The sequence below is a fragment of the Taeniopygia guttata genome, chromosome 24 (genome assembly GCF_048771995.1).
Source record: "Taeniopygia guttata chromosome 24, bTaeGut7.mat, whole genome shotgun sequence".
Lineage (NCBI taxonomy): Eukaryota > Metazoa > Chordata > Aves > Passeriformes > Estrildidae > Taeniopygia > Taeniopygia guttata.
Window position 1 is genome coordinate 1,804,761 of NC_133049.1, and position 27,750 is coordinate 1,832,510.

Genomic DNA, 27,750 nt, shown 5'->3' on the forward strand with positions numbered 1-27,750 from the left:
TGAAAGGAGAACAGCCTTCAGCACCCAGCACCTGGCTGGGGTGGGGTCCCAGCACTGCCAAGCTCCTGCTCTGCTCCCCACCCCTCTGATGCCCCCCAAAGCTGGATACTCCCCTCCTGACACAGCTCTGCTGTGTTTTACAGTAGCCCCACCTCATTTCTTCGCTGCCAGCCATCTCACAGTCTGGCACCCAGCCGCCCCAGCATGCCTTCGAAGGTTTAATAAAACAGATTGAGATGCACTTGGGCTTGTGGCTTGACAACTGGCTCCCCTTGGACAGGAACATTTGCCTTCGCTGGGTGACAATGCTTTGAGTCCGTCGCCTTAGGCACTGTGGCTCATTGCTAGTCATCTCTCCAATGAATAATACACAGGCCTGAATATCTGTCTGCATACATCTTCCTTTTCTGTGGGATAATTTAATGTTATCATTGGGCCTCCTGCTTCAAAGATGAAGAGATTACTTCGAACCTGCAGCCTGCAACCACAGCCATTGGTTTCAAACGTCATTAAGTTTCATTATAACAAATAAGCACTGCAATGACATTTATAAGTTACCAGAGAGCACAGAAACACAAATATGAAGCAGATAAACTGCATTTGATCCAAATAATTACTGCAGGCAATATCGAGCTTAGGCTGAGCTGGCAGGCGGGTGCTGGGTAATTTATAGGTGTCCGTAAGGCACTGTGGTGCACATTGCTCCTTAAAAATGATGATGATGGCTATGTGTCTCTCTCTAAGGCCTCAAACAGGTTCTGTTCCTGCCGCCTTGGAGGCAGGGAGCTTTTCCTCAAGTCAGAAATGAACGTGGCACAGGCAGCTCTTACTGTTTGGGGACTTTCCTCTCACCATTCCTCGGGATTTCAGCCTGAGAAGGGACCTGCATTTGAAGTTTGTTCTGATTTAAGCTGCAGAAGAGCCTTATTTGTTTGTTTGTTTGTTTGTTTGTTTTTCCTTAGGGATATTTATCCCCACTGCGAATAAGTTCTCGAGAGTGAGGAATCCTTGGGGAGAGATTTCCACTGATTTGCTCCAAGGGAGTATAATTCTATACTTAGAGAATAATGCAATACTAGAATACACTGACTTCGAAGAGATCTACAAGGATCACAGAGTCCAACTCCTGATTAATGATAATGAAGTTCCTTTCATTTTTGACTCCTGGCTTTACACTACCAGCTCTGAACCCTGAGCAAGGGCTCCTCTACCAGCAAACCAGGTGGAAAAGCATTTCCCCCAGCTGTACCCCAAGAACCTGAGTGAAAGGGGTTTGTTGCTGTGCTGGTTGTGTGAACTCTCCCAAAGCTTTGCCTCTGCCCTGGGATGGGAGCACATCATCTCCTAAGTGACCCCAGCAGGGCTTGTCATTCCCGAGTCCTGCAGGCAGCGCCCAGGAGGGGGCTCAGACATGGCTGAGTTTATTGACGAGCATCTCTCATTACCTGCTAATTAACACAGCAGGCTGGGATGTGCTAATCTGCTCTTGGACCGGGGTTTTGCACCAGGCAGCCATTGACTCTGCAGTGGGGAACATTGAGAAGGAGTTGGTGACAAAACAAACAGCAAAATCCATTAAATAATCCGAGTTCCCTCCGAGCCTCCCTTCTCCCCCAGCAGGGAAGGGGAGAAGCCACGGGGTCTGTCTGACAAGGCACTGCCCCTTCCCTGGGCCTTCTCCCAGGGCTGCACCTGGGCTGATAAAGCAGTTGCAGGGCTGTAAATATTGACAGGATTCATGTTGCCTCTCATTTTTCATGGTTCTTTGCTTTACTGGGTAAAACCCAGGTAAAAAGCACCAGCTGGTTGTTGTCAGCTGTGGTGCAGCTCACTGGCCTCTTCCATGATGGATAAATGCACTTCCTAGGTGTTTCCTTGCCTCTGGGGATAGAGTAGCCAAGATTTTCATGGAGGGAAGCTTTTATGAAGCTTCCACATATAGACAGAGAAGTAAGTGAATTTTTAAGCACCTTCCTGGGATAACAAGATGAGCATGTGTGTGAAACATTTCCTGCTCAGAGATGATCTGATCCGTGTCTGTTCATCTCAGCATCTCCAACCCCTCCTTCCCCCTGCCATTTTTTGGCAGGTCTTCCTCTTGCCACTATTTTTGTGTGTGTGCATTGCATATACTTCACTTGAGGCTGTTTTTCAGAATAATTTGTTTTAATTTTAAATATGAATATTGCATGTGTAAAAAAATAAAAATGCACATATTTACAATCACTTCCACTTGTAAAAATCCAAGCAAACAATAATTATAGCAGAGACCTGCTAATTCTCACTCCACTTCATCTTCAGAGCTGATAATTCACAGAGCACAACCCCAAGCAATCCCGCCCTGCTGTGGTAAACAGCAGGAGCTGGAGCGAGTCCACAGCCTGCTCTGCAATATCCCAGAGCTCTTCTGGCCAGGAGCTCCCCCAAAAGCCACCCAGGTGATGTTTCATGCAGACAGCAGCTTCCTGACCTTCCAGGGCAATAATAAGATTTATTCCTGCCTTCTCTGCCCTCCAGTCTTGAGCTTTGGTGCCACCAAGGCGTTTCTTGTTCAGGGAAGTATCTGGTGGGGGAATCTTTGATGGTGGCACTTCCAACACCTTCAGAGATGGAAACTCCCTGTAGAGAGACTCATTTAACCACTCCTTGGATGGATTCTCCAATCTGTACAGTGCCTCACCAATCTGTAGCAAGGCCAGTTAAAATTATTGTGAGAAGGAGCAGAATTTTCCACTCATTTTAATGTTATGGAATCCCAGAGCAGTTTGGGTTGGAGGGGACTTTAAAGATCATCCAACCCTACTTCCATATGCAGAGAATGTAACATTCAATATCTGCATTTTCTGTTCTGAGCTGCATCTTCATTCTGATTTCTCTCCATGCCTCATAGCGTGCGATAACAGATTTTGAAAAACGAGGGTGGAAGTGAAACATGGTGCGACCCAAGGCAAGCTCTTTGCTCTAATTTTCCACCCCGCGAACTGCACAACTTCCAGTTGCTGCTCTTCCTGGGAGCAGAGCCAGACTTTGAAATCTCCAAATCGTTTGTGAAATGGATTATTCATCCTTCTCGTTTTCCTACGGACGAGTGTCCTCTGTGCCCTCTAACTCAAAGATGAGCTGAAATTTAAAGGACTCTATTTCAAAAGAGCAGCCCTGATCTGGGAACAAAGGGTGGGCAAAGGGGATGCACTTGGGTTTACTGCCATGCAGGAAAAGGGGATCACCTGAGAGATTTCAGAAGATCACAAGGGATAAAATCCTTAAGGATTTTATCTGGGACACCTGGTGCAGGCAGGCTGCTGCCCACTGTTTTGCACATCCATTGTTGTTTTTAGAAGGAAAAGTTCCTTTTTCTTCTCTGTGGATTCAAATGGGAGGTTTTAGGTTCCAGGAGTGTCTGTGTAAACTCCTGCAGCTGGGGACCTGCCACCTCCTTTCTGAGCTACAAAGAGTTATCACCCAAAAAGCAGCTGGAGTTGCCACAGGAAGAGCTGCTTGGCTGGAATTACCAGAGCAGGAGCACCCCCTGCTCTGTTCTCCCCACCTCAGCCCATCAGCTGGCCTGAGGAGCTGTGCCAGGACACTGCACCTTGACAGGAGAACAAATGGTGATTTCTTACTGTGCCACAGCCTCCTCAGGAGCACCGGTAACAAAATAATTCTTGGAGTCATTGGCAGTGTGCAGTGGAGCCAGGCCTGCAGGTGGATCAATGAGAGGAAATCTATTCCCCTCTGCTCTTGTCTCCATGAGGGATTGGTGCTCAGCGCCTGCCCAGGGTTTCCTCTGGAACAGCTGCTGGTGCCACTGTCCTTGTTCCCAGCAAGGACAGGCATCACCCTGTGCCTTGAGCAGCCTTGGCAGAGGCTCAGAGCTTACAGCTGCCCCTTGGAGAGGGAGCCACGGCAGGCCAGGCTCTGGAATGAGGTGCTGGCCCCAGCCCAGGGTGGGGGGAAGCTCTCACATCCCTCCTCTCCGCCACAGCTTTAGTGACACCGCCAGCTTTGCCTCTGGCTGACCCTTCAGCTCCTCTGCAGCCCCCCTGCAACACCTCACCTGCTTCCTCCCTCCTCCTGTGCTGGCCCTGGGTAAAACACCGCCTAATCCAGCTTGCTGCCTCTACCTGCAACCCTGCAAAAGTCCTGAGTGCCCCAAAGCACACATCCCAGCTCTGGCAGCTTGTCTAATAGGAGATAATGCTGCCTGCTCAGAGCTCGATGCTATCGGGGCAGCAGGAGAGGCTGGGAGAGCAGAGCAGCCTGGAGCCATCCATGGAGCCTGGAGCCATCCATGGAGCTTGGAGCCATCCACAGAGCCTGGAGCCAGGCACAGAGCCTGGAGCCATCCATGGAGCCTGAAGCCATCCATGGACCCTGGAGACATCCACGGAGCTTGGAGCCATCCATGGACCCTGGAGACATCCACGGAGCTTGGAGTCATTCACGGAGCTTGGAGTCATCCATGGAGCTTGGAGTCATCCATGGAACCAGGAGCCATCCAAGGAGCATGGAGCCATCCACAGAGCCTGGAGCCATCCACGGAGCCTGGAGCCATCCATGGAGCCTGGAGCCATCCATGGACCCTGGAGACATCCACGGAGCTTGGAGTCATCCATGGAGCTTGGAGTCATCCATGGAACCAGGAGTCCTCCAGGGAGCCTGGAGCCATCCGTGGAGCTTGGAGCCATCCATGGAGCTTGAAGTCATCCATGGAACCAGGAGCCATCCATGGAGCTTGGAGCCATCCATGGAGCCTGGAGCCATCCATTGAGCCAGGAACTATCCATGGAGCTTGGAATCATCCATGGAGCTTGGAATCATCCATGGAGCTTGGGATCATCCATGGAACCAGGAGCCATCCATGGACCCTGGAGACATCTACAGAGCTTGGAGCCATCCATGGAGCCTGGAGCCATCCACAGAGCCTGGAGCCATCCACGAAGCCAAGAGCCATCCACAGAGCCAGGAACCATCCACGGAGCCTGGAGCCATCCATGGAGCCTGGAGCCATCCATGGAGCCTGGAGCCATCCATGGAGCCTGGAGTCAGGCACAGAGCCTGGATCCATGCATGCAGTTGGAATATTCAGTGTGATCCAGTCTGTGAGGTCACTTGAATGCAGCTTTTTGGTGCCTCAATGCAGTACATCAGTTTGTTTCCTATCAGTGCAGCTCCCAGAGCAGGCATTTAATCTCACCAGAGGTAATTCTCCAGGCTGCTGCTGGGAAGAGTTTGCTAATAAATATCCCACGGTAAAGATACTCTTACACCTTTCCCAATTGGCAGCTAATAACAGCGCAGCCGATGACATTTCAGCCCTTTCTGCATGGCTGATCAAACTCCTCACAGTGACTTTGAAAGCAGTGCTGGGATTTCATGTGGGTATCAAAGCCAGCAGAACACTCGATAGTTCAGATCTCTTGCCTCTGTGACTAATAGACAAAAAGATCTCTGAAAGGTTTAATATCTTACTCAAATTTTCCCTGTTTCCTGTTTGAAGCTACTTAGTGGACACAGTGGGATGTTGATGGCTCCTCTCAAAGCAGTGCCTGGAAAATATCTGACATCACTGCGGGATGAGCTCAGCTCAGCACGTGGGCTTGCTGAGAGCTGGTCAGGAGACAGCACATTCCCAGAGGCCAGGCAGGAGAGCAGAGCACTGGCTTTGCACCTTAAACCCTGCTCTGGCAGCTGGCATTAGGACAAGATAATTTAGTTTGAAAAAGACTTAAGATCAGCAAGTCCAACCCTCAACCCAGCACCTCCAACATCTTCATCACTAATCCCACAATCTACCCTAGGGACAGGGACCCCACCACTGCCCTGACAGCCCCTTTCAATGTTTTGCAACCTTTCTGTGAAGAACATTTTCCTAAATATCCAACTTAAACCTTCCCTACTGTGACTTGAAGCCATTTCCTCCTGTGTGTCCCTTGTTCCCTGGGAGCAGAGTCTGACCCCCACCTGGCTGCCCCCTCCAGTCAGGGAGTTGTGGAGAGGGAGAAGGTGCCCCTGAGCCTGCTTTCCTCCAGCCTCCCTCAGCCTGTGCTGGTGCTCCAGCCCCTTCCCCAGATCATTGCCCTACTTTTCATTGCTTTTCCTGGACCTCTCTTTGGCTTTGGTTTCACCTCAGTGCATCCCACCCCTTCACCTGGGAGCTGCACAGGCGGCTGGAATCGACAGGGAGCCCCAGGCTGTGCTTCCAGGGAAAGTCTCATCTCCCTGTGTTTTTGTGGGTGAGCAAGGCACAAACTCAGCTCCTGCTTCCCTCTTGGAGCAGGGACACCTCTGCCAGGTCACACAGCTGGTCAGTGACCAGCACCACGCCATACACCTGAGTCATCCCTTGGCTGACGTGTTGTGCTTTGCTTTCTTTCAAGTTGAATAATTCAGCACTGAGCCACATGAGCTAGACTTAGTCTCTCTAAAAAAGACCAAACTGACATTTTTGTTCAAATGGATTTGATTTTATTTTCTCCCCAAGGAAGCCAAATTTTTAAAAATGGAAATCTTATGCAAGGGCTGAACTCAAGCTACCTCTCTTATTTGTGCCATGAAACCCAAGGAAGTGTCTGGCATGGCTGTGGCCATCACCAGCAAGGGGCTGTCCCGTGGGGAAGCTGCTCCACATCTCCTCACTGGGGACAGCATCACTGGTGCCATCCCTCTGCTCCTGTCTGGGCAGCCACAGCTGTTTGCTCCTCTGATGGTGTAAGAAAAGCTCATCTCTGTCCTTGTCTGGAGAAATCCTTGCCCCTGGGAACAAGCTTGCCCCTGGCTCCCTCTTTCCTGTGCTCTGTACCCGGCCAGGCCTTGGGCTCCAGCTCTGCAGGTCTGGGTGCTGTGTCCCACCAGGGAAGGAATTGGGCTGCAGGCAGGTAATGAGCAGCTCTGCACAGCTCTTCCCTGTGCTTCCCCAGGACTGACAATTCCAGAGAGCTTTGTAAATAATGTAAAGCTTTTGTCTGCTTGCTCTTCCCACTCATCTGAAAATCAATGCGGGCGCGTGCTCTGGAGCACGATGGGCGCTGTGCAGGGAGCTGGGTGTCCTTGGCTCCAGGGAGGGACCCAAAGGAGCGCTGAGAACCAGCCTGTTTGTCACAGGGCCACAGCAGGAGCTGCGTGGGGTGCTGCAGAGCCAGGCCCTGCTCTGCTGGGAATGTGTGGGCATGGAGCCATCTCTTCCCAGCCCTCTCCATGGCCAAGAGACAGCTCCATCCCCAGGTGTTGTGCCATGAGAAACCAGCCCCAAGCTGGGCTATTTTCCTGAATTCAGGTGTAATTTCAGCCCCTGGGTTGAAATGCCCTGATTTCCATCGGGTGGGATCTGCTTGGTCTGAAGACAGCCCCTCCTGGGATGTTGTGTAGGATTAGGATGTCTCACAGCAGCCCCTTGATCATCCTCCTACCACTTGTCCTGACAGCTCCAAGCTGAGGGAAGGATCAGCTCTTCCCACTGAGGGACAAGGAGAATGTCCCACCACTCCTAATCACCAGGCCTTTCATTTCAGAGCAGTAATATTTTGACAAGGAGCTCATAGTCCTCCTTCTCCACTTCTGTGCTCTCCTCAACAAAAAGGACTAATTCTTTTCAGAGCACAATGGACATTCAAAGCTTCACTTACATAAAAGCAGCCACAATGTCTCCATTTCTAATGAGTCATTGTTCCCTCAGTGAGTCCCTCGCTTCCTACTACAATACTCACTCCTCTTGGGTAATGAAAATTTAACTTTCTGCTGCTCCCGGTTGCTGGTTTGGGCACAGGAGGCTGCAAGCTGAAATAATTCAGCCAGGAGCTCATGCAAACAGATTTCAGTCTTCAGAGAGCTTTAAAAGCCTGTCACAGACTCTGGCTTCAGCGATGGAAGGGGCTTCAAGGTCCTGCTGCAGCACAGACCATGGCAATGTCATTGCGTAGGTGTCTTCCTCTGTTTTCTGGGTTGTTAAACAAGATTTTTGGGGCTTCTCACCATCCGTGGGCGTTGAGACATCTGAAAAGCAATGCCCTGGCACTGGCAGTGTTATTTCTCTTGGAAGTCACAAACAGAGAAGACTCTCAGCCTTTGTTTGAAAGAACAAGGCAACATTACAGAGACACACTGAGAAACAGGAGCCACAGGTACAAAATCCATTAAGGAAATATAAAGAGTTCTAAAGTGGTTCTCTCTTTTTCCCTCTTTTTTTCTTCCTTTAGCTTTTACGGTACACTTGTGACTTCACAAAGATCCTGCCTGGGGTTTTTGAAGGCAGGGTTAGTGTTCTTGCCTGCTTGCTCTTCACCGTGGTCCCTTTATTGTCCCCTTTTGTTCCTGCCCTGCGGGATTTCGGTGGCTGCAGAAGTGCCCCCCATGAGAGAGACTCCTTGAGGAAGGCAGGAGCTTGGGGGTCAGCAAGGGGGTCCTGCTGGTGCCTGGCAGCTCCTCAGGGAAAGGGGCAAAGCAGGAGGAGATGGGAAGGCTCTGGGATCAAGAGCTCCTCTGGTCACAGCAGGTGACCAGTGGTGACAATGCACTTCCAGCTGCAGGGCAGCTCCAGAGTGCGGGTGGGACACTGGGCTTGTGCTGGACCCTGGCCAAGTGGCATCATGAGCATCTCATTTCCATACCTGTTTCCTTTTAAAACAAAACCAAAAAAATCAACAATGAATTCAGAGCCCTGAGCTTTGCTTCTGCTCACTCTGTGCTGGGTGAGCAGATCCTGACATGGACACTCTCAGGGGCAGAGTCAGTGCCCAGTGACTCCCTGTGACGTTCCCAGGGAGCCAAGCATCAACTGAGTCGTTTCTCTGAAAATATTCCAAGTCTTTAAACTTGAGGGAAGATGGGATGTGGGAATTAAATAGCGCTGCACTTGGGTTGGGAGCATGGGCATGTTGTCGTATCTCTGCTGTGCTAAGCAGCACTTCCCAAATCCAGATTTGGGGATGCTTTGTGCAGCAGGAGGTGACAAGGAGATGGGTGGTGAGGGTGCCATGCCTGGATGCAGTTGGGCTCATGTGGTGGTGAGCTGTATCTGCCTCTGGGTTCTCAGCACAGGCCGGAGCTGGAGCTGCTGGAGCAAATCCAGAGCAGCCCAAAGAGATGCACCAGGGCTGGAGCCCCTCAGCTCTGAGCCAGGCTGGGAGAGCTGGGGGTGCTCACCTGGAGAGGAGAAGCTCCAGGGAGAGCTCAGAGCCCCTTCCAGGGCCTGAAGGGGCTCCAGGAGAGCTGGAGAGGGACTGGGGACAAGGGATGGAGGGACAGGACACAGGAAATGGCTCCCACTGCCAGAGGGCAGGGATGGATGGGATATTGGGAATTGGGAATTGTTCCCTGTGAGGGTGGGCAGGCCCTGGCACAGGGTGCCCAGAGCAGCTGTGGCTGCCCCTGGATCCCTGGCAGTGCCCAAGGCCAGGCTGGACGGGGCTCAGAGCACTCTTGGGACAGTGGGAGGTGTCCCTGCCCATGGCAGGGGGTGGAACTGGATGAGCTTTTAAGTTCCCTTCCAACCCAAACAATTCCATGACTCTTTGACGAGCTCCTACCCTGCAGAGATTTGGATTAAGCAGTATTTTTTGCTGAAACTCTGTATAGTGGAAGGGGAGAAGCTGGGAAGCTCCTGCTTGCCCAACAGGTTGGAGTCAAATCTCCTGCTTTGAAACTAAAGAATCATTTTGTAATTCCATTTTAAACATTCCTGGGAAAATACCCAACTGACATCTTTCAGCCCATTTTCTTGTAGCTGAAAACGCTCAGCCTGCATTTGTAAATCACCCGCTCCCAATCTCCCCATTTTCAGTTATTTTCTGTCAAGTATCTTATCTCCCTTAAAACTTTCTGCAAATTACTTGTTCCTTTGACATTAAGACATAAGCTGTAACGTGGACAGGCCTCTGATCTTCCAAACCCAGTTAAACCCAGTAATCAGACTTTAAGCTGATTTGAAAGTGAGTTGAGCTCTATCTTCAGTACTTTTTTCTTCTTTTTTTATCTGAGATTTAGGGAGAGATGATCCTGCTGTGGAGCAGGGACTGGGCCAGGTAATGCTCTTAAGGTCCTTACACCCATCTTTCCTCTGCTGTGACTAAGTCTGAGCTGTTTGTAGCTGAAATGGAGCCTTGGATGAATAAAAAATGGCTTTAAGTGACAATTCTTCACACTGAACAAATACAGGGAAGGAAAATACAGGAGACATATGCCATGTTTCTGCTCTGATTTTCCATGGCCATCATCTCGTCTTTAAAACACATCAAGAAATAAGAGAAAAAGGAAAAATAAAACATAAAAAGAGCTTCATTTCCAGCAGCAATTACGAAATGAGGCCTGTGCTTAATGGGCATTTACAGAGGGCACAGACACCACTTTGTGCCTCTGCATTCTCATTAGGGCTCGTGCAGCTCCCAGCTGACAACCTGATAATTCTCACTGATACAACAAATCTTTTTGGGTTATTGCTGCCTTCCTGCGCTGTCCCTGCTCGCCCGGCTCTGCCTTGAGAATTGTCAGGATTACAGAGTGAGCTGTGAAAACCCAGTTAGTGGGTGGAAAGTATATATTAAAATAAAACAACAAAACAACAAAGCAAAACACCCACTTTTTCTGCTTTCTGAGTTTTCTCTCTGATCCCACTTTCCCCTGTTATCCTAGGAGTGATTCTCCTTTATGAATCCAAAAAGAAAAAATACAGAGCTGACTCGTATTCCCTTTGAAATCAAATATTCAAATCTTAACTCACAAGGGTTTGTGTCAGAGGCCACCAGGAGTGCCTCCCAGCAGGAAAAACGGGAATCCCCTCTGGAATTAACCTGCCCTGTTGTGCAGGCAGCACCACACCAAGAGCCACCATTGTGATCTTTTGGAGTATCTGGAGTGAAAATCAGAGTTCCTTGGAGATATATGGGTGCTGAGAAACCTGGGATCTCTGAAATACTTGGGAATAAGGTGCCCAAGTTGCTCCTGGAGATCTGCAAAAATTTCAGCTGGGTTTTTTACCTTTGTGTAATGTTAAGCATCTGGAAGTTTGAAAGGACAGCTCTGCTTTTCCCTGTGCTCCTTTAGGTGGCTAAGAGCAAACTGAAGCTGTAATAAATTAAATTGAAATATAAGCACTCATGTGGGGGCACACGTTGGTTCAACAGCGTGAGCTGGAAAATGATGGAGCTTCGGAGCCTTGCCCTGGAGGAAAGGCCCTGCAGCTCATCTGGAAACAAGTTCAGATGCAAGAACTTGTGTCACACTTAACCTTGGTTCTGGATTAATCATCAGTCAATGATTAAATGGAGTCGGTGTAAATTAGGATTGAATTGATTTGGGGTGGATCACATGGAGACTGTCCCGCTCTGACAAATTGGTTTTAAAGAGGATTTTTTCCTCCAGCCCAGTCCCCTTCCATGGACTGAACAGACACTCAGTGGAGGGCACAGGCTCCAAACTCCTGCCTGATGCAGGGCCATAATTCCTACCCAGAGAGGCTCTTGGTCTTACAAACCCCACAGGTAACTCGGTGAGGGGCAGTCCAGTGGTTCTGCCTTTCCCCCAACACCTCTCTTTCCCAGATCATCTCCTGAATCCAGAATCAGAGCAAGACTAAGTGGGGGCTGAGCAATTGAGATGCTCTACAACCAACCCACACAAAACACTGTACTCACAGGAGCCCAGATATCTGCACATTTACCTGAAATGGCCCCACATTTAGGACCTTCCAGCTTCAGACTGTGGATCTGTAGAGGGATTTTGGGGTTGTCCCATGCACTCATTATGGAAAGCAAAAAAAAATTTTAAAAACAGCAGGATTTAACACTTTGAATCCCTGTAATCCTCTGAATCCCTGGAAGTGCCCAAGGCCAGGTTGGGTGGGGCTTGAAGCACTCTGGGATAGTGGAAGGTGTCCCTCCCTGCCCATGGCAGGGGGTGGAATGAGATGGTCTCTAAGATCCCCCCCAGCACAAACCCATTCTGGGATTCTGTGATTCTCTGAATAATTTTCAACCGTGGCAAAGCCGAGGGAGAGTGAAAATAAAACTTAATGCTGAGTAAACTCTGCTGTGGAAGAGGTTACAGTGACTGGAGTGCTTCCCACGGAAAATGAGAAGTGCCATGTCACACCTGAGGTGTGAGATGTCCCACCAAGGCAGGAGATGACCCAGGGCTGAGATTTGTCATTGCAGCATTGCAGGTAGGGAAGGGTGAGGAGAGAGATTTGGGAGTTTGACAATGCAGCTTTGGACAAAGGCGGCGCTGAGCCAGAGCTGGGCCTTCCCCTCCCCTCCAGATGTGTGGGAAGCTCCCAGCAAACGCCAGGAGGTTACACCTGGGGAGGGAGCAGAACAGCAGCAGTTGGTTGCTTCCCTCCATGTTTTATAGCAGGTTGTTTCCTTGCACATCCTGATTTCAGAGAGCACACGAGGTGGGAGCAAGGCTCAGAAGCAGAGGATCAACATCCTCTTTTATTATGTGTAATATAAAATATTGCTGCTGCTGAACATCCTGCTGCTTCTCTGTCTGTGATCATTGTGGCTGAAAGACTACCACCACAATTTGGAATAAAACAGTTACAGGAAATGCTGGTACCTCTTGGTTGGAGCTTTTTTCCCCCCCAGGGAGCAAAACTATTGCAAATATTTGTCTGTCACAAAGTGCTGTGTCCACCTCTGGGTCCTCAGCACAGGGAATATGTGGAGCTTGTGGAATGAGTCCAGAGGAGACCACAGAGATGCTCCAGGGCTGGAGCCAGGCTGGGAGAGATGGGGGTGCTCACCTGGAGGAGGATCCAGGGAGAGCTCAGAGCCCCCAGTGCCTAAAGGGGCTCCAGGAGAGCTGGAGAGGGACTTGGGACAAGGGGGAATGGCTTCCCGCTGCTGGAGGGCAGGGTTGATGGGATAATGGGAAAGAATTCTTCCCTGTGAATGGGATGAGCTTTAAGGTCCCTTCCAATCCATTCTATCATTCTATGGGGCAATCACATAATTAAGCAAACACATAATTAAGAGCTGCAGAGCTCAGTCTCCCATTTGTGCTGTGCCAGGAGCATTCTGGACTGTTGCATCACAAGGAACTGCATGGTCTTGGAGACTGACATTTCCCTCCTCTCAGCCCCTAAATTATCAGGCTAGCCCAGAGATCCGAGGCTTTGAGGGGAGGAACATAGGAGATGGCAAAGATTTCCAAAAGAGGCTCTTACCCCGATGTAGTTGTTCAGCTCTCTTTATTCTGTGATGTCCATGGGGAGAGCGGGGCAAAGAGAGCAAACAGGAAATGTCAGGGGTTTATCCAGGCTTTGGACAGGGAGGGCTTCTTGGCAGGAAGGAGGGGTCCAGGCTTATCTGAGCAGAGTCACAGGGGTCCCGGGGAATGGGGAAAAGTGGCCTGAGCGCAATGTAACAGGAGACCACAGGGGAGCTGACAGCGTCCTGTTCCTCTCTTGTTCCCGGTGCAGGCCAGGCGTCCTCGTTCACGCAGCAGCCCCAGGACCAGGTGGTGATCGCGGGGCAGCCGGTGACGCTGCTCTGCGCCATCCCCGAGTACAATGGCATCGTGCTCTGGATCAAGGACGGGCTGGCCCTCGGGGTCGGACGGGACCTCTCAAGTAAGTCGGATCAGCACCTGGGAGAAACTGAAACGTGGATGAAAAATTAAACTTTACAATTTTAATAAAGATTTGTAGGGAATGGGTATGTGTCGCTGTCGAGGCAGGACGGGAATGAAGAGACTCTGACCAGAAGGATGCTGAGAGTAAAACTCCAATTTATTCAAAATACCCCGCTCTTTTATACAGAGCTTAGTGAGAACCAACTCCATTAGTCCTGAAGTGAAAACAACTCACAGCATTGGTGCACAGTGCTTGACACACAGTGATAGAGCTTAACTATAAACAGTGTGAATAACAAGAGAGATAAAGAATTATTTACATTCTTTTCCAACTCTTTCCCAGCCTTCTGCCTGGCTAGAAATTCTCAGTTTCTTTCTTTGACTAAATCTGAGACCCACAGGTATTTTTATTTATATTGCTGTGGACGCATGCTGGGACTCATGGCCTTTTAATGGACATGCGTGCTTTTGAGAATTATTTGCGATTTTGAGAATTTGAAATTTGAGAATTTGAGAATTTTATTATCCTTATTAATTTCTATAGGCATAGAATTTCATAACAGGTTAAGGCATATTTATTTTGCTGATTTCACATTACACTTACAGCTAGTTACACTTGTACTCAGTTTTTGTCAGAAAGTACAGAAAGAAATCTTAGGTCACTCTGCCCTGTCTGTTTTAAGGTCTGAGGAATCTTTCTTATTTCTTATCTTTCAGTGTGTAAATTTGCAATTTTTTTCCTTAGCTGGGGTAGTTTTGCTAGGGCTGTATATTAACTAGACTAAACAGCATATTTAGCAAGCTTAAAGTGGCACGCTTCACTTAAATCTAAATGGATTTCTACCCTGTTAAATTTTCACTCTGTCTCAAAACTAGGTACTAAGAATTTTAAACTGTTCTGGCAAACACTAACCCCTCAAGAAAACACTAAATTGAACCAAAAAACATAAAAAAACCCTTCTAAAAAGTAAGTCAGGACACCACCTGTGAGAACAGTAGTTGCTAAAAATTTTAAACTTTCTGTACTGGCAAACCCTCAAGAAAACACTACATTTAACCTAAAAATGTTAAAAAAAACCTTCCAAAACAAAATAATAATGTGAAAATTATGAGTGTATAGTTTAAATAAAAGTGTATATCATGCGATAAAAGCCACAAAAATTTAAATTTTAAAATATTATATAGATATAATTTTATATATGTAAAATAAATTTTTATATATATAAAAATACACATAAGTATATATTATATAATATACAATATAATAAACACATATTATTTATAGATAATATTTTATATCATATAGAATATAGAATATTTATATATAATAAATATATAATACATAAGATATATTATATATAAGATATATGTATTATATATTATATAATACATATATATTATATATATAGTTTTTATACAGATATAGCAAAAGAAAAGTTTTAAAACAAAAACTAATCCTTCATCTTCACCATCTTCTTCATAAGTTTAAATAATATTATATAAGGAAATAAAAATTTAAATAGAAATAAAATAAATTTAAAATAAAAAATAAATATAAATAAAATAATAACAGTAAATAAAATAAATAAAGATAACAATAACAAATAAAAATTAAAATGAAAAAATGTAAATTTATAATTATAAATTATAACTCTTAATAAAAATAAAATAAAGTAATAAATAATTATTTATTAAGTTAAAAATAAAAATAATTTAAGTGTCGTTTCTTAATTAAACTATTTGTCCCTGAAAACCTTATAAAAGGTTTTTTTTTAATTATTAAAATAAAATACTGTAAAACACAATTTCTAAAACTGTAATATAATTAAAAAATAATAAATCTAAATCCAAACAAAAAATACCATCTCACACATTTAATCCCAACCTTAGGAAAAAAAAAAACAAAAAAAAAAAAACAAAAAAAACCACGACCAGCCTCCATGAACAAGGAAAGCAGGAGCTCTCCTTGCCCAACGTTTATTTGGGGAATAATATTTTCATTTCAACTCCAACACCTTCCAGTCCACCCAGATTTTTGGTTTATTCCAGGTGCTTGGTTTATAAATGTTTATATAAATCTATACATTTATCCCAAAAAATTATATATTAAAAATTTATATAAAATTATATATAAATATAAATACATATTTTATAAATAATTATTATAAATATTGTTAAAATAATATAAATAATGTACTATTTAAAATTATTATACCATAATATAATAATACATAATAATAAATATTATATTTATATATAAATATATATATAAATATAAATTTATATATACAATTTTGGGGGGGTTTATTCCAGATGCTTGGAATAAACCAAAATCTCTTTCACTGAAACAAAACTGTCGGCTCCCACAGATGTTGCCTGACCCTTTGGAAAGGCCTGGTTTGATTTCCTTGGAAACTAATGTCACCTTTCCAAAATGTGGGATGAAATGTTTTATAAATGTTGGAAGTGCCTGTTTTAATATTCTCAAAAATGTAAAGAACCATAGAATACCCCGAATTTGAAGGGACCCACAAGTCTCTGCTTCCTTTGGACAATGTTTGTGGCTTCCTCGAGCTTTGGGTTTGGCAAATTATCCTTTGGTGACCAAATTGCTCAGAACTCTCATTCCTGAATGCCACATCCACACTGTGATTGAGGGTTAATTGCAGCTGCTGAAGAGGGTGCAATACTGGCAAAGTTAACAGTTTATTTTGCATATTTCCCTGGAAAACACTAATCTGGAACTGAACTATTTCACGTGAATAAGAAGAGAGTTTGCTGGAAACTGCCTGGGAGGACATGGAGCCCTTCAGGAGCTGCAGGGTCCCCCAGGCTCTGCAGAGTTTGTACATGTGTGACACCGCTCAGCTCCTGGTGACCTGGGAGAGTTTTCCCCAAGGCAAGAAGCAGCACTGAGAAACCAGGGGAGGCTCCATGCTTTTTGCTCTCCAGGGACCCTGCTTTTCCCTAAAGTGCAGTGCCTGCTTCTTCTTTCCCTCTATTTTTTTATTAATACACATAATTGCTCATTTACAGCTGTACCCGAGTAAGCAGCCCCGTCTTCGCCTGTTTTTCAAAGCTCTGAGCCACAATTTTTGCATCTATTAGAGGAGCTTCCCATGCAAGACCTTGCAACACGACTGAGTAACAAGAGCCGCAGTGAAGTAGGGAGCTGATGTGAATGACTTCCACAATTAACAGAGCTGAGGCTGCTGGAAGCCACAGGAGCTGCCAGCTCGCGTGATACCAGCTCAGCCAGTGTCTAATTAGCACAATCCAAACAAACCCATCATTTGTACTTCTCGCGGTTCAGGAGAGCAAATCCTGCTGTTGATAACTCGAGAAACAACAGAAGCACAAATGTGTGCCAGCGCTGTGTTACACAGGGCGTTGGGCACAGGAGGACACGGGGGTGGCACCTTTCCATCGTGTGTCCATCCTGTGTGTCCAGCCAGGCTGACCAGGGCTGCTGGTGCCCCCAGACCCCTGCCCGAGCTTTACACAGAGCTAATCATGGTTGTTTTCCAGGGTGTCACCTCAGCTGACTTCAGGAGCTGAGGATGTTCCATGACAGCTCGCAGAGGAGCAGGAGGTGGTGGGTTTCCTGGTGGAAGGGCTCACCCTTTTTATCACCCAGGGAGGTTGTGAATGCCCCAGCCCTGGAAGGGTTCAAAGCCAGGTTGGAGAAGGCTTTGAACAACCTGATCTAGTGGAAGGTGTCCCTACCCATGGCAGGGGGATTTGGGTCCCAATGATCTTTAAGGTCAAAACCAAACCTTCCAACACTTAACATTCTATGAACCTATGATTCCTTGGGGTTTCAGTTAATGCTCCTTCATCAGCACTTCTTTTTTGAACCTGTAGAGCAAAACATGCAGTGTCTTTCCTGGATTTGGCAGGTTCTTTCTCTCTCTCTCTGGGCTGGCTGCCAAGGAGGGGAGGAAGCTGCCTGGATCCTGGGAACTGCTGTGGGGTGATGGGGCTCTGGACTTAAGCTCTGCTTTCCTCACTCCTGAGCTCGTGGCTCCAGTTTGTTGCAGCGTATGTTGCAGTTAAGACAGCCACAATACATAGAGTATCATCACACCATTTCAGAAAGCTTCAACCATAGAGAGTAACACCACACCACTTCAGAAGGCTTCAAGCATCTGCCCTTCCTGTCCTTTAACCCAGCCTGTTCCAGCCCTCATGTCCATGCCTCACACCTGTGTGCCCCTGTTCAGCACACCTGGGCACTGCAGGCTCATTGCTGTCAGTGCTGCTCACTGCTTCTCCCAGCTGCACCCGCTGGGATGAGGCTGGGCCACAGCCCCACTCCAACCACCACAAACTGTGCCTACACCAGCATCCCCCTGACCTGTGCTTTGCCTCCGGCAGGTTACCCACGCTATCTGGTCGTAGGAGACCATCTGTCAGGTCAGCACCACCTGAAAATCCTGCGGGCTGACCTCCAGGATGACGCCGTGTACGAGTGCCAGGCCATCCAAGCCGCCATCCGATCCCGACCTGCCCGGCTGACTGTCCTCGGTGAGTCCCGGCTCCTCACTCACACCCTCAGCGTGTTCTTGGGGTTTCAGTGCCTTCATGGTCACACTGAGTAGCAAAACAAAATGTTTTGCTGCTGGATCAAGAGGGCTGAGAATGAATCCATGGTGAGAGCAGTGGGGGAGCAGCTTAATTCTGAGAACAGGATCAAAGGAAGCTGCTCAGGGAGTGAAGCAGCTCTGGGGTGGAGCATGACAGTTCTAGGAGTAACACAGCCACCAAGTGTTTGGCACTTCAGCTTTAAGGATTTATGCCCCAATTCAAGAGAGTCTGTCCATAAATTTAAGGATATGAAGAGTGCCAGTGTCATCACTTATGTGTTACCCTGCCTACAGGACCGGGACAACTCCACCCTCTGAGGAAATACTGGTTTCCTATTATGCAGTATTTTTGAGCTATATACATACTAATATTTTATCACCCTGCGTTTCTCAGTAATTCATCTTTCCCATGAGCAGCACAGGAGGATATTGCCTGGGATTGCAAACTGGAAGTGGCTCCCAAAATCATGTAGAGGACCTTTTTTTTGTGGGAGGTGGGTGGGGAGCACTGGCAGAGCTGGAGGGCTTTGTTGGCCATCTGGCAGAGCAGGAGGGAGGCTCTCGCCACAGGAGTGCTGGGAAAAGGCAGGCACGTCAGCGAGGCTTCCCGGCATGGACGTGGCTTCAGAGAATTTAATGAAAATGGTATTTTTCATGAACAGCTTGGACAAAACCCAGTCTGTATTGCTGCTCCCAGATTCATCCTGATTATTCAACCCGCAAAGTGAAACCATTTGCATATTTAAGTTTGTTTAAATTGAAGATTGGATTTCTTTTTTCCTTGTTGTTTTTATTCCTGGTTAGTTAGAGAAAAAAAAATCACATTTTAAAAATATCCAAATCAAGAATTTCTGTGCTTTTAGTCAGATCAACACTGATTAGTTTTAAGCAGCCAAAATAAGTGAATTAAGGTACCAGCTGTGGTTGAAGATGCACCTCACTAGAGTCTGCACTACGAAAATTAGTTCAAATTCCTGGTTTGCAATTTCCCCTGCATTTGTTTTCCTCCCTCCACAACCCTACAATGTTCCCTACTCCCAAACTTTCACAGCTGCCATCCCTTCCTTCCCTGACCCTGACGATAATGATGATTTTCCTTTGATTCCTCCTTCTTCTCAATCAACCCTTGGCAGCAGCTCAGAGCTCTGACACATAGCCATACATGAAATAATCCTGGAAATGAATGGGAGAGAGGAACGTTTTCTTGCTCACCGACAACCCCTCCTTCGCCTGGGCTCCCTCCTCCTGTTGTGAAAGCAGAATAGATTGCGGGAGCCAGACAAAAGAAATAATGTTATTTAATTAGAGCTAAAGATTTCAAAACTAATTTAGTCCCAGGGCGTACGTCAGAGCTGCTGCGAAGCGTTGATTGAGCAGAGAGATGTTTTTATGGATCAAAAGGAAATCGTTATTATCTTTGGGGTTATGGAATGTGTTGAATAGATGGTAGTTAATGTTTATGTGGATATACATGGTAGTTGCTAATTGGTACATTTACCTAAGATGTTGAGCAGCTTATATTTGCAGACTGTTTTCCTTTTAAGAAAATTAAAGTTACAGTGTGTTCAATTTATGCCAAATCGATGAGCCAGTGCGGGTTTGGAACTAAGTGGTAGCTCATCTTTAACTTTAGAGATATTTATGCAGATGTTCTGAGGGGGGGAATGTTGTCACAGCCCCGAGGCTGCCAGAGCTCCAGGAGCATTTGCACAATGCTCTCAGGGATGCACAGGGTGGGATTGTTGGGGTGTCTGTGCAGGGCCTGGGGATGGACTGGATGATCCTGTGGGTCCCTTCCAGCTCAGGAAATTGTGTGATTCTATGACTTTTCAGGCTGGTTGGAGAGGTAGGAGTGATGATCCTGCCTCTGCAGGGACTTGGTGACCAGCAGCTCACACTGCACCTTTGGGATGGGGTGCCCTGTGCTGGCAGCGAGGGCAGGGGCTGCTGTGGGATCTGTGCTCTGTGTTTTAGCCACACAGTTCTGTCCTCTGAGGGGACAGAAGTGGCACGTGAAGAGTAGAAGCCTTAAACCCCCGTGTTTCTGACAGCTGGGGACAATGTGCAGCCTGTCAGGCTGAGCTCACTGCATGACAGGGGGGTAACACATGTCTGTGAAGGGGGAGAGACGTTTCTGGTGCTTCCAGATGTGCAGCACCACCAGCTGTGCAGACATGTCTGCTCTTAGCATGCAGTGTGTGAGCCTACTGTAGGTGTGAGTTAAGCAGCTGTGTCTGGAGGGAGCTGGATCTCCCAGATTTCATCTCCCTGGCTTGGGAAGGGATGTGCCAAGCTGTCTGAGCCGCTCACAGGGAGATTCCTTCATCCCAGTCTGCCCAGCTTCACTGAGGCTGCAGACTTCCCCTGGCCAGGAGAGGATCCCTGAGGCATCCCTGGAGCTGGGTGCAAACCATGCAGCTGGTTTCTCAGTGACTCAAGGGCTCTTCAGCCAGCTGGGTGTTAGAGGCAGTTCTGGAGAACTCTATCCCACCCTATCACCCCCAGCTTTGTCTCTGGAAAAATAACCCTGCCTGTTTTTTTGTATGGGTTGGTGCTGCCCTGTCTGTCCTTGCCAGATTTTCCACTTCCTTGGTATCAAGAAATCCCTTAATGCCTCCAGATTCAGGCTCCAACTGCTGTCATTCATGTCTGACAACAGCTTTATGGGGCTGATGCCTCCTACTTCCCTGCTCAGATGCAGAGCTACACCATATTTTTAATTAAATATTTAAGGTTTTGTCACATTGTTTTCAAATCTACATGGTTAAATGTAGTGGAACGGATCATTCCGTAGCCTTGGAAGTCCAAACACTCAAACAGACGAGCCTATTACTGTCATCAGCATCAGGGAAAATCTTTTCTTTGTGGAGTTCCAGGGACAAATATTGCTCAGAAATGTTGTTAATGCATCCCAAAGCTGGAGGATTCCCCTTCTCCAGGTCTCCCTCACCTTCCCTCCTACCATTGCCCAAACTCTGTGAGGCAGAAATCACTGCCCAATCTCCTCAGGATATCTGCCCCAAGCAGGGAAGGTTGATAAATCTGATGGGATGGGACTTAGGACATATGGAGGCATCCAGATTTTCTGCAAGCAAAGGATGTCAAGGCAGTTTGGCAGGGCAGCCCAAGCCAGGCAGGCTCTGGGAAGCCACTGGAGGGATATATGCTACCTGGTACATCTCTAATGGCACGGCTGCTTAATTTATGATCTATTTAACTAAGCCAGGGTATTAATTAAATAAAGTAAGAGCCTGATTAGGACTTGGAGAAATTTAAAAATAAAATCAGGCAGCAATCGAGCGAAATTGCAAAGCAAACACTTTGGCTGTAACCACTGGAGAGTTCCCTCCAGTCTTCCATCAAAGCTCGGAGCAGGGAGGGCAAATACAAGAGATTATATTGCCAACAGATGTGTGTTGTTAAAATATGCATCTGCCAGCCGTGTAGCTTCAGGAGCCAGAGGGCTCGCTCGTGGATCCTTCTGCACTCGCGGGACCGTGAAGGAATTTGAGGCCCCGGCAGCCGAGGTGGGATTTGCAGACACGTTAATTAGTGCTGAGTTCCCAGATCTCGGAGGCAGCCAAGCGAGGAGAAACTTTGAAGAGAGCTTTGGTTTCCCTGGGAGGGAGAGAGGAACCCTGGCTCGCGGTGCCGACATGGCCGTGGCACAGTGACATCTCTGCCTGCGGTGACACCTCAGTTTGCAGTGACACCTGGGCCTGTGGTGACATCTGGGCCTGTGGTGACCCTTGGCCTGAGGTGACACCTTGGTTTGTGGTGACACCTGGGCCTGCAGTGACACCCTGGCCTGTGGTTGTAGCAGTGTATCTGAACCACTTAGGCCACACTGTGCACCAGCCAAGCCATTTGTAGTTATTCTTACCAGAGCCCTCTGGAATTCGTGAAGGTTACTAAGACATAAGTTGTGCTAAATTAAGAAAGAAGAAGCTGAGAAACAGAATTTCAAAAGCACAAGAACTAGATGAAGGAGGGTGGTGAAGCACCTGGATTGTAACCAATCACATACTGAGAAATAAGTGCAAAACACGTGGACAAGCTAGAGGCACCAAGCAAGAGATGTCGGGGGCTATGTACAAGTCATGAACAGGACGGGAATGCTGTGGAACGCGTCTCGAGCTGTTTATTTTTTAGCATCAGTCTCATTACATGGTTATGACAATGGGAAGATGCCAGCAGCTCACATCCCAGGCAACAGACCAAGAACTTAATGTTACAACTTACTTTATAAGCTTTTTGACCAATCACACAAAGCAAAAGCATATTGACAGTAGCTCTATCCAATCACTATAAATACAGTACCTTTGGTTAAAACAATGCTGGCTTATTTTGAATACAATACTTGCTTGTAAGCCTCAAGATACAATGCACAGAGCTCCATTATTAAGCTTAGAACTTCCTAATATCTCACCAGATATACTTTTCTGCAACTTAGGGAGTTATTCTACCTAAGCATTAATACACAGAGTATTGTTCTATTTATCCTTTCTTTCTACTTATATAATTTTTCTGCTGACAAATCTTATAGCTACTGCTTAGCTCTAATCACCATCCTGCTGTCTCTGAGGCCTGCCTTTTGCAACGTGCCCAAAACCCTCTGATTTTAAGGAATCCCACACATGTGCAGTAGGGTTAGAATGTATAAATAAGAGCATAATGTAAACACCAAAGGGCTTCTGTTTAATCATATTGGTTAGTTGTCCAGGCGTCCCGATTCCCCTGCATGCAGTGACACCTCAACCTGTGGTGACACCTCAGCCTGCGGTGACCAGGGCTGGCAGGACCCACCATGCCCAGAGGATGGAGCAACCAGGACAATGAAGCAGAAGGTGTTGGGAAACTGGATGGTTCCTCCCTTCATGGCACCTTGGCAGGAGCATGCCAAGGCTGTCCTGGTCTGCTCTCCCCAGCAGGAGTTGGGGCACCTCCAGCCCGGTGATGCCTTGTGAAGGCTGCCCTAGAACAGAGACTGGACAGAGCTAAAGAATAAAGTAGGGATTTCTTAGGAGGCCTCAAGAGATCCACCTTGGGCAGCACAAGAGCCCAGCCAGGGCTACACCCAAGGTGAACCAAAATGGTCACAAAAAGCACAACCGATCATGGGGTCTCTCACTTTTATAAATTCTGCTGCATTTGCACCTTGGAGTTCATTGTCCAATTCCAGCTTTAGCCCAGGCAGTCCCATCCTGCTTGTTTTTCTCTCTCCAGCCCATGTTGTTCCTGCTCTTGGGGCAGAGATTTGGATCATTTGTCCTTGGTCCCAGCTGGAGCAGGAATTGTTTTGTCTCCCTGCTCTGTGCAGAGCTCGCCATCCCCTAATCTGAAGCCCAGACCCACACACTAAAGCAGCACAGAATCTGAAAAATAGAAAAGCTAAACCTGAGGCATCACGAGCCACATACCTCAGGCTGTCCCAGGAAGCTCCCAGGCAGCACTTTCTTGGCACAGAGAAAAGGCTAGTCCCAGAGGTGCCAGTGAGAAATTGGCCACAAGCAGGAAAAGGCAATATGAGGGTGTGAGGAGGGAGGCAGGGGAGCTACTTCCAGAGACTTAAGGTGAATAATTGATAGGCAATTAACTTGTACCTTCACCTTTTATAGTCTAATTCTCTCCCTCCTCCCCTCTACGGCCTCTTCTAATATTAACTCTGTCTTCACGTGTGTCCCATTAGGAATAAAGCTTTCTTAAATCAACATGAATTATTTAACTCTACAGATTAAGTTAATTTGAAGTGAGAGCTCCTGTCTCTCTTACAATGGCACAAGGTAGGGACAGGAGGAGGGTCGCTGGGGTGTCAAGTGCATCCACATCCAATCACAGCCATCTTCCTCTTTTTATTTTATTTTTCATTTTATTCCAATCCTCTTTCTTGCCAAGTCTTTCCCATCCTCCCCTGTAGAGCAGAGTAAGCATTTCCATTACCAAAACGATGCTTGGCTGCTTGAGACATCTGCATTTCCCAGCTTTCAAGCACTTCAGTGGAGTTTGATCACGAAATAAAGAGGTTATGTCCTGGGTAAAGGCCCTTTCTCAACATTTGTTTGTAATGCTGAGCTGCAAGAAGAAAATGTGAGGAGGTGATTTTTCAAATCCAGAAACAGTTCAGCTTGGAACCCTTTTTCCACACTTTTTAATAGAATTCAATTCTCTGAATGCAAAATTCAGAGCATGTAGAGCCGGGATGTCAATTCAGAACAAAAAAAAAAAACAAAACAAAAAAAAAAAAAAAAAACACAAGTGATGAAAATGTGATCATTTTCTTCCAGACAGTCTCTTCTCCTTGAACAACTTTGGGTCTTCACAAAGCTGCATTTTCTGCTGGGAATATTTTCAGTGGCAAAACAGCAAGTGGCTCTACTGGGAATGAAACAGAAACATCAAACAATCGAGCGCAAATCCCAAATAACCTAAATATTTGATGTCATGTCTGAGCAGCTTAAGTTTACAGCTTTCTGAGCCAGCTCCTTTTGATAGCAGAGGCTGGCCGGGTTTCCTTGCTCACGTCCCTGTGTGGCTCTGGGGTGGGAATCTCCATGGGATTGACCATTCCAGGCAAACCCAGGGGCTCAGAGGTGAAAGGCAGTCACTGCCTTGAGCAGCCTAGAGCTGGAAAACAGATCACAGAGAGGGACTGTGGGCTAAAAAACTGGGTCTTGAGATCTCCCTAGCTGAGTTTCACTCTTGGAATAAATCACACAAGACTCCTTTTTCTTCGTGGTGGAAAAAGCCCCTACTTTATCCACATGTTGTGGGTTGACAGGGAGTTTTCTTGGGAAGTTATAGGCAAACCAATCAGTGGTCAGATTTGAATATTTTCATGGGTGACTGGCACTGCACCAGTGCCAACCCACGGCACCACGTAACTTGTATTTATACAGTTTTACAGACCTCGTGTGTGACTCCAATTGGTCAGTAGCTTTCTTACCAATTACTTTATTGGTTAGTAAAATGTATTTTACTTGTCTATCAAATCTCTCTTCAATTGTTTACATATTTTCTTCACTGGTTTTCATGGGATAGATTTAATGTTTATGCAGGTGCCAGTTGGTTTTCACCCAGAAATAGATTGTTAAGTTAACAAACTGCTCACACCAGGATTGCTTTCACATGGGAACTTGCAAAATGCTAGCTTGACAATGCCAGCCATCTATTTAACAGAGCAGGCCTGAGTTTGTGAGGCCTTTCTTTTATAATTTTTCTACCTTACTGCAGCATTTCACTTGGGTGTTGGGAAGTGCTGCTTCCCCCATTTTGGAAGGGTTTGCACCCTGTCTGTGAGGAGAAGGATAAGGGAAGGCAGCATCTGCATGAGCTCTGTTCTCCTTACTTTGAAGAAGACAGGCAAGATGACATCTTTTCATGCCCAGTCAGTACATCTGGGCTGGTGGTGGCTGCCAGGATGAAGCTCTCCATGGGACAGAGCCACCCACCTCAGGCTCTGCCAGGGTCGTAGCAGTGGAGTAACAACAGCAGTCATACAAACATGGGGAGAGGAAGGCTAAGGAAGGGGGTTGTTTTGCCTTACAGACATTAAAAATTATAAATATAATAGAACCATGGAATGCTTTGGCTGGGAAGGGATATTAAAAGTCCTTTAGCTCTGCTTCCTTGCTCTCCCACTATCCCAGGCTGCTCCAAGCCCCCTCTAGCCTGATCTTGGACACCCCCAAGGATCCAGGGGCAGCCACAGCTGCTCTGGGAACCCTGTGCCAGGACCTCCCCACCCTCACAGGGAACAATTCTTTCTCCAGCTCTCCTGGAGGCCCTTTGGGCCCTGGAAGGGACTCTGAGGTCTCCCTGGAGCCTTCTGCTCTCCCAGCCTGGCTCCAGAGCAGAGGTGCTCCAGCCCTGGAGCAGCTCCGTGGCCTCCTCTGTGCCCCTCTGCCAGAGCCATGTCCCTCCCCACAGGACAGGGCTTTGAGCAGGGGCTGCTCTTCACTCACACTGGGGGAAGTTCAGCAGGGCAGCACTAAGCAGATGCTGCCTCTGCTCCCTCAAGCCCCGCTCCAGATGGGTTCACACAGCTCTTACAAACTTTGTATTCTCTTAATGCCCTGGGGTTGACTCATGCTGCGTCTCCCATCAAAGCTTCCCTTCCCTGAGCCCTCAGAGCCTCACCTGCACACTGAAGACTGAAGTACCTCAGAGTAAATAGGAAGAGACACAGATAGAAATGATTAATGCTCGTGTTCCTGCACCAATCTGTGATTCCTTGTCTCGATGCAGGGAGGGCATCGTGGTCCTGACCCGTGTTTTTATCAAACACGAAGCATTTGCCTTCTCTCTGCAGTCTGCTGGGCTGGGCTGACCTGATGGATGCAAAGCACAGAGGGCTGATAAAAAAACCTTCCTGATTTTTAGTCATCCCTTTGTGTCTTCCCAGCCTCTTCTGCTGGCTCTGGCTGTTGCCTTTATAAAAGACAACGGGCGACCCGGTTCGAAGGAGCAGCACGGCGGCCCGGCCTGTCCGGACCACTCGGGCTAACGACAAAGATGCTGACACCAGTATGGTGGACGGTCGAAAGCCTTTATTATCTCATCTCATGGGTTTAAATAGTCTTGGGGGTCTTTGCTGTGTCAGAGGGGGGTTGTGGGGTCTCTAGGGTTAGTCAGGAGTGGAAAACTACTGGGTTAGGTGTGGTCACATGCTTTGGGGTTAATAGATAACGTGGAGCAGGGAGAAGGGGGAAGGGTCTCTCTTTCCGTCACATCCCGTGATCTTCCGTTCGCCTGTCCCTACTACTACACTGGCACTGCCCTGGGCCCCGGTTACTCTGGCTATGATGGTTGTGGGGGTGCTGATGCCAAGATCCCTCTGTGCTGCTGTGCTCATCACTCACTCCTGTGCCCGCACCCCCTCCTGCTCTGGGCACGACCCCTCTGCATCTCACTGCAGTTCCCGCATCTGCAGCAGCTCCCTCCACATCACACCCGCTGCACCCAGCGCCCCCAGCTCCCCGGGGTGCCTGTGGACAGCGGGCATCCTTTTGCTTCATGCGCTGTTGAACCGCTGACACCTCACATTCTGCACGAGCAAACCTCGCTTTGCTTTCACTCCTACTCACGATTCTCCCTCTTGCCACTCAAGACCAGCTCCCCATCTGCATCCTGCCCGTGCCCCTCCGCATCTGCATCTCCGCTCGCAGCCGCCCCTCGTGTGCCTCTCCCAGCTGCGCACACGGCTGCGATGCCGACGGCAGCGCCGGGAGCTCGGTGGGTTGTTAGTGACCTGACACGAGTATTGACCGCCTCTCCCCTGTCAGCCGGCTGAGAGAAACGAGCCTCTCGGAGCGCGACATCACCTGAGCGACAGCCCCCGCTTGGCTATCGATCGCCCGGTGACAAATGAACCGGCGGCTCGGCAGGGCAGGGCAGCACCGGCCGCCAAAGCAAGGAGCCGCTCTGGAGAGGCTGCCTGGAGGGATCCCAGCCCGTGCCCGGCCTGCAGGAATGTTGTTTCCTGGTTCCAAGAGCTTGGCCAGCCTTTTTTGCTTGTCTTGCATTTCCCTGCTCCGTGAAGCGTTGTCCAGCCTTGACCCACTGTGCCTGAGCTTCTCTGTCACCCATGGGATGGTTCAGA

The 27,750-nt window shown here is 47.7% G+C and overlaps 1 protein-coding gene and 1 long non-coding RNA gene across 7 annotated transcripts in view; one reads left to right on the top strand and one right to left on the bottom strand.

Annotated features, from left to right (window-relative positions):
• The window catches only part of KIRREL3 (kirre like nephrin family adhesion molecule 3), a 385,643-nt gene that overhangs the window by 260,083 nt on the left and 97,810 nt on the right, over positions 1-27,750 (top strand). For all 6 annotated transcript variants that reach the window (XM_072918286.1, XM_072918287.1, XM_030290681.4 and 3 more), the window contains 2 exons: positions 13,415-13,564; positions 17,944-18,093. In XM_072918286.1, the coding sequence (XP_072774387.1) occupies positions 13,415-13,564; positions 17,944-18,093 (300 nt within the window). The remainder of the gene's footprint in view (positions 1-13,414; positions 13,565-17,943; positions 18,094-27,750) is intronic.
• Positions 23,985-27,319, bottom strand: LOC140680529 (uncharacterized). Its single transcript, XR_012051888.1, has 2 exons — positions 26,289-27,319; positions 23,985-24,527 (listed from the first exon to the last, which is right to left on the bottom strand). It is a non-coding gene; the product is annotated as an uncharacterized lncRNA (long non-coding RNA).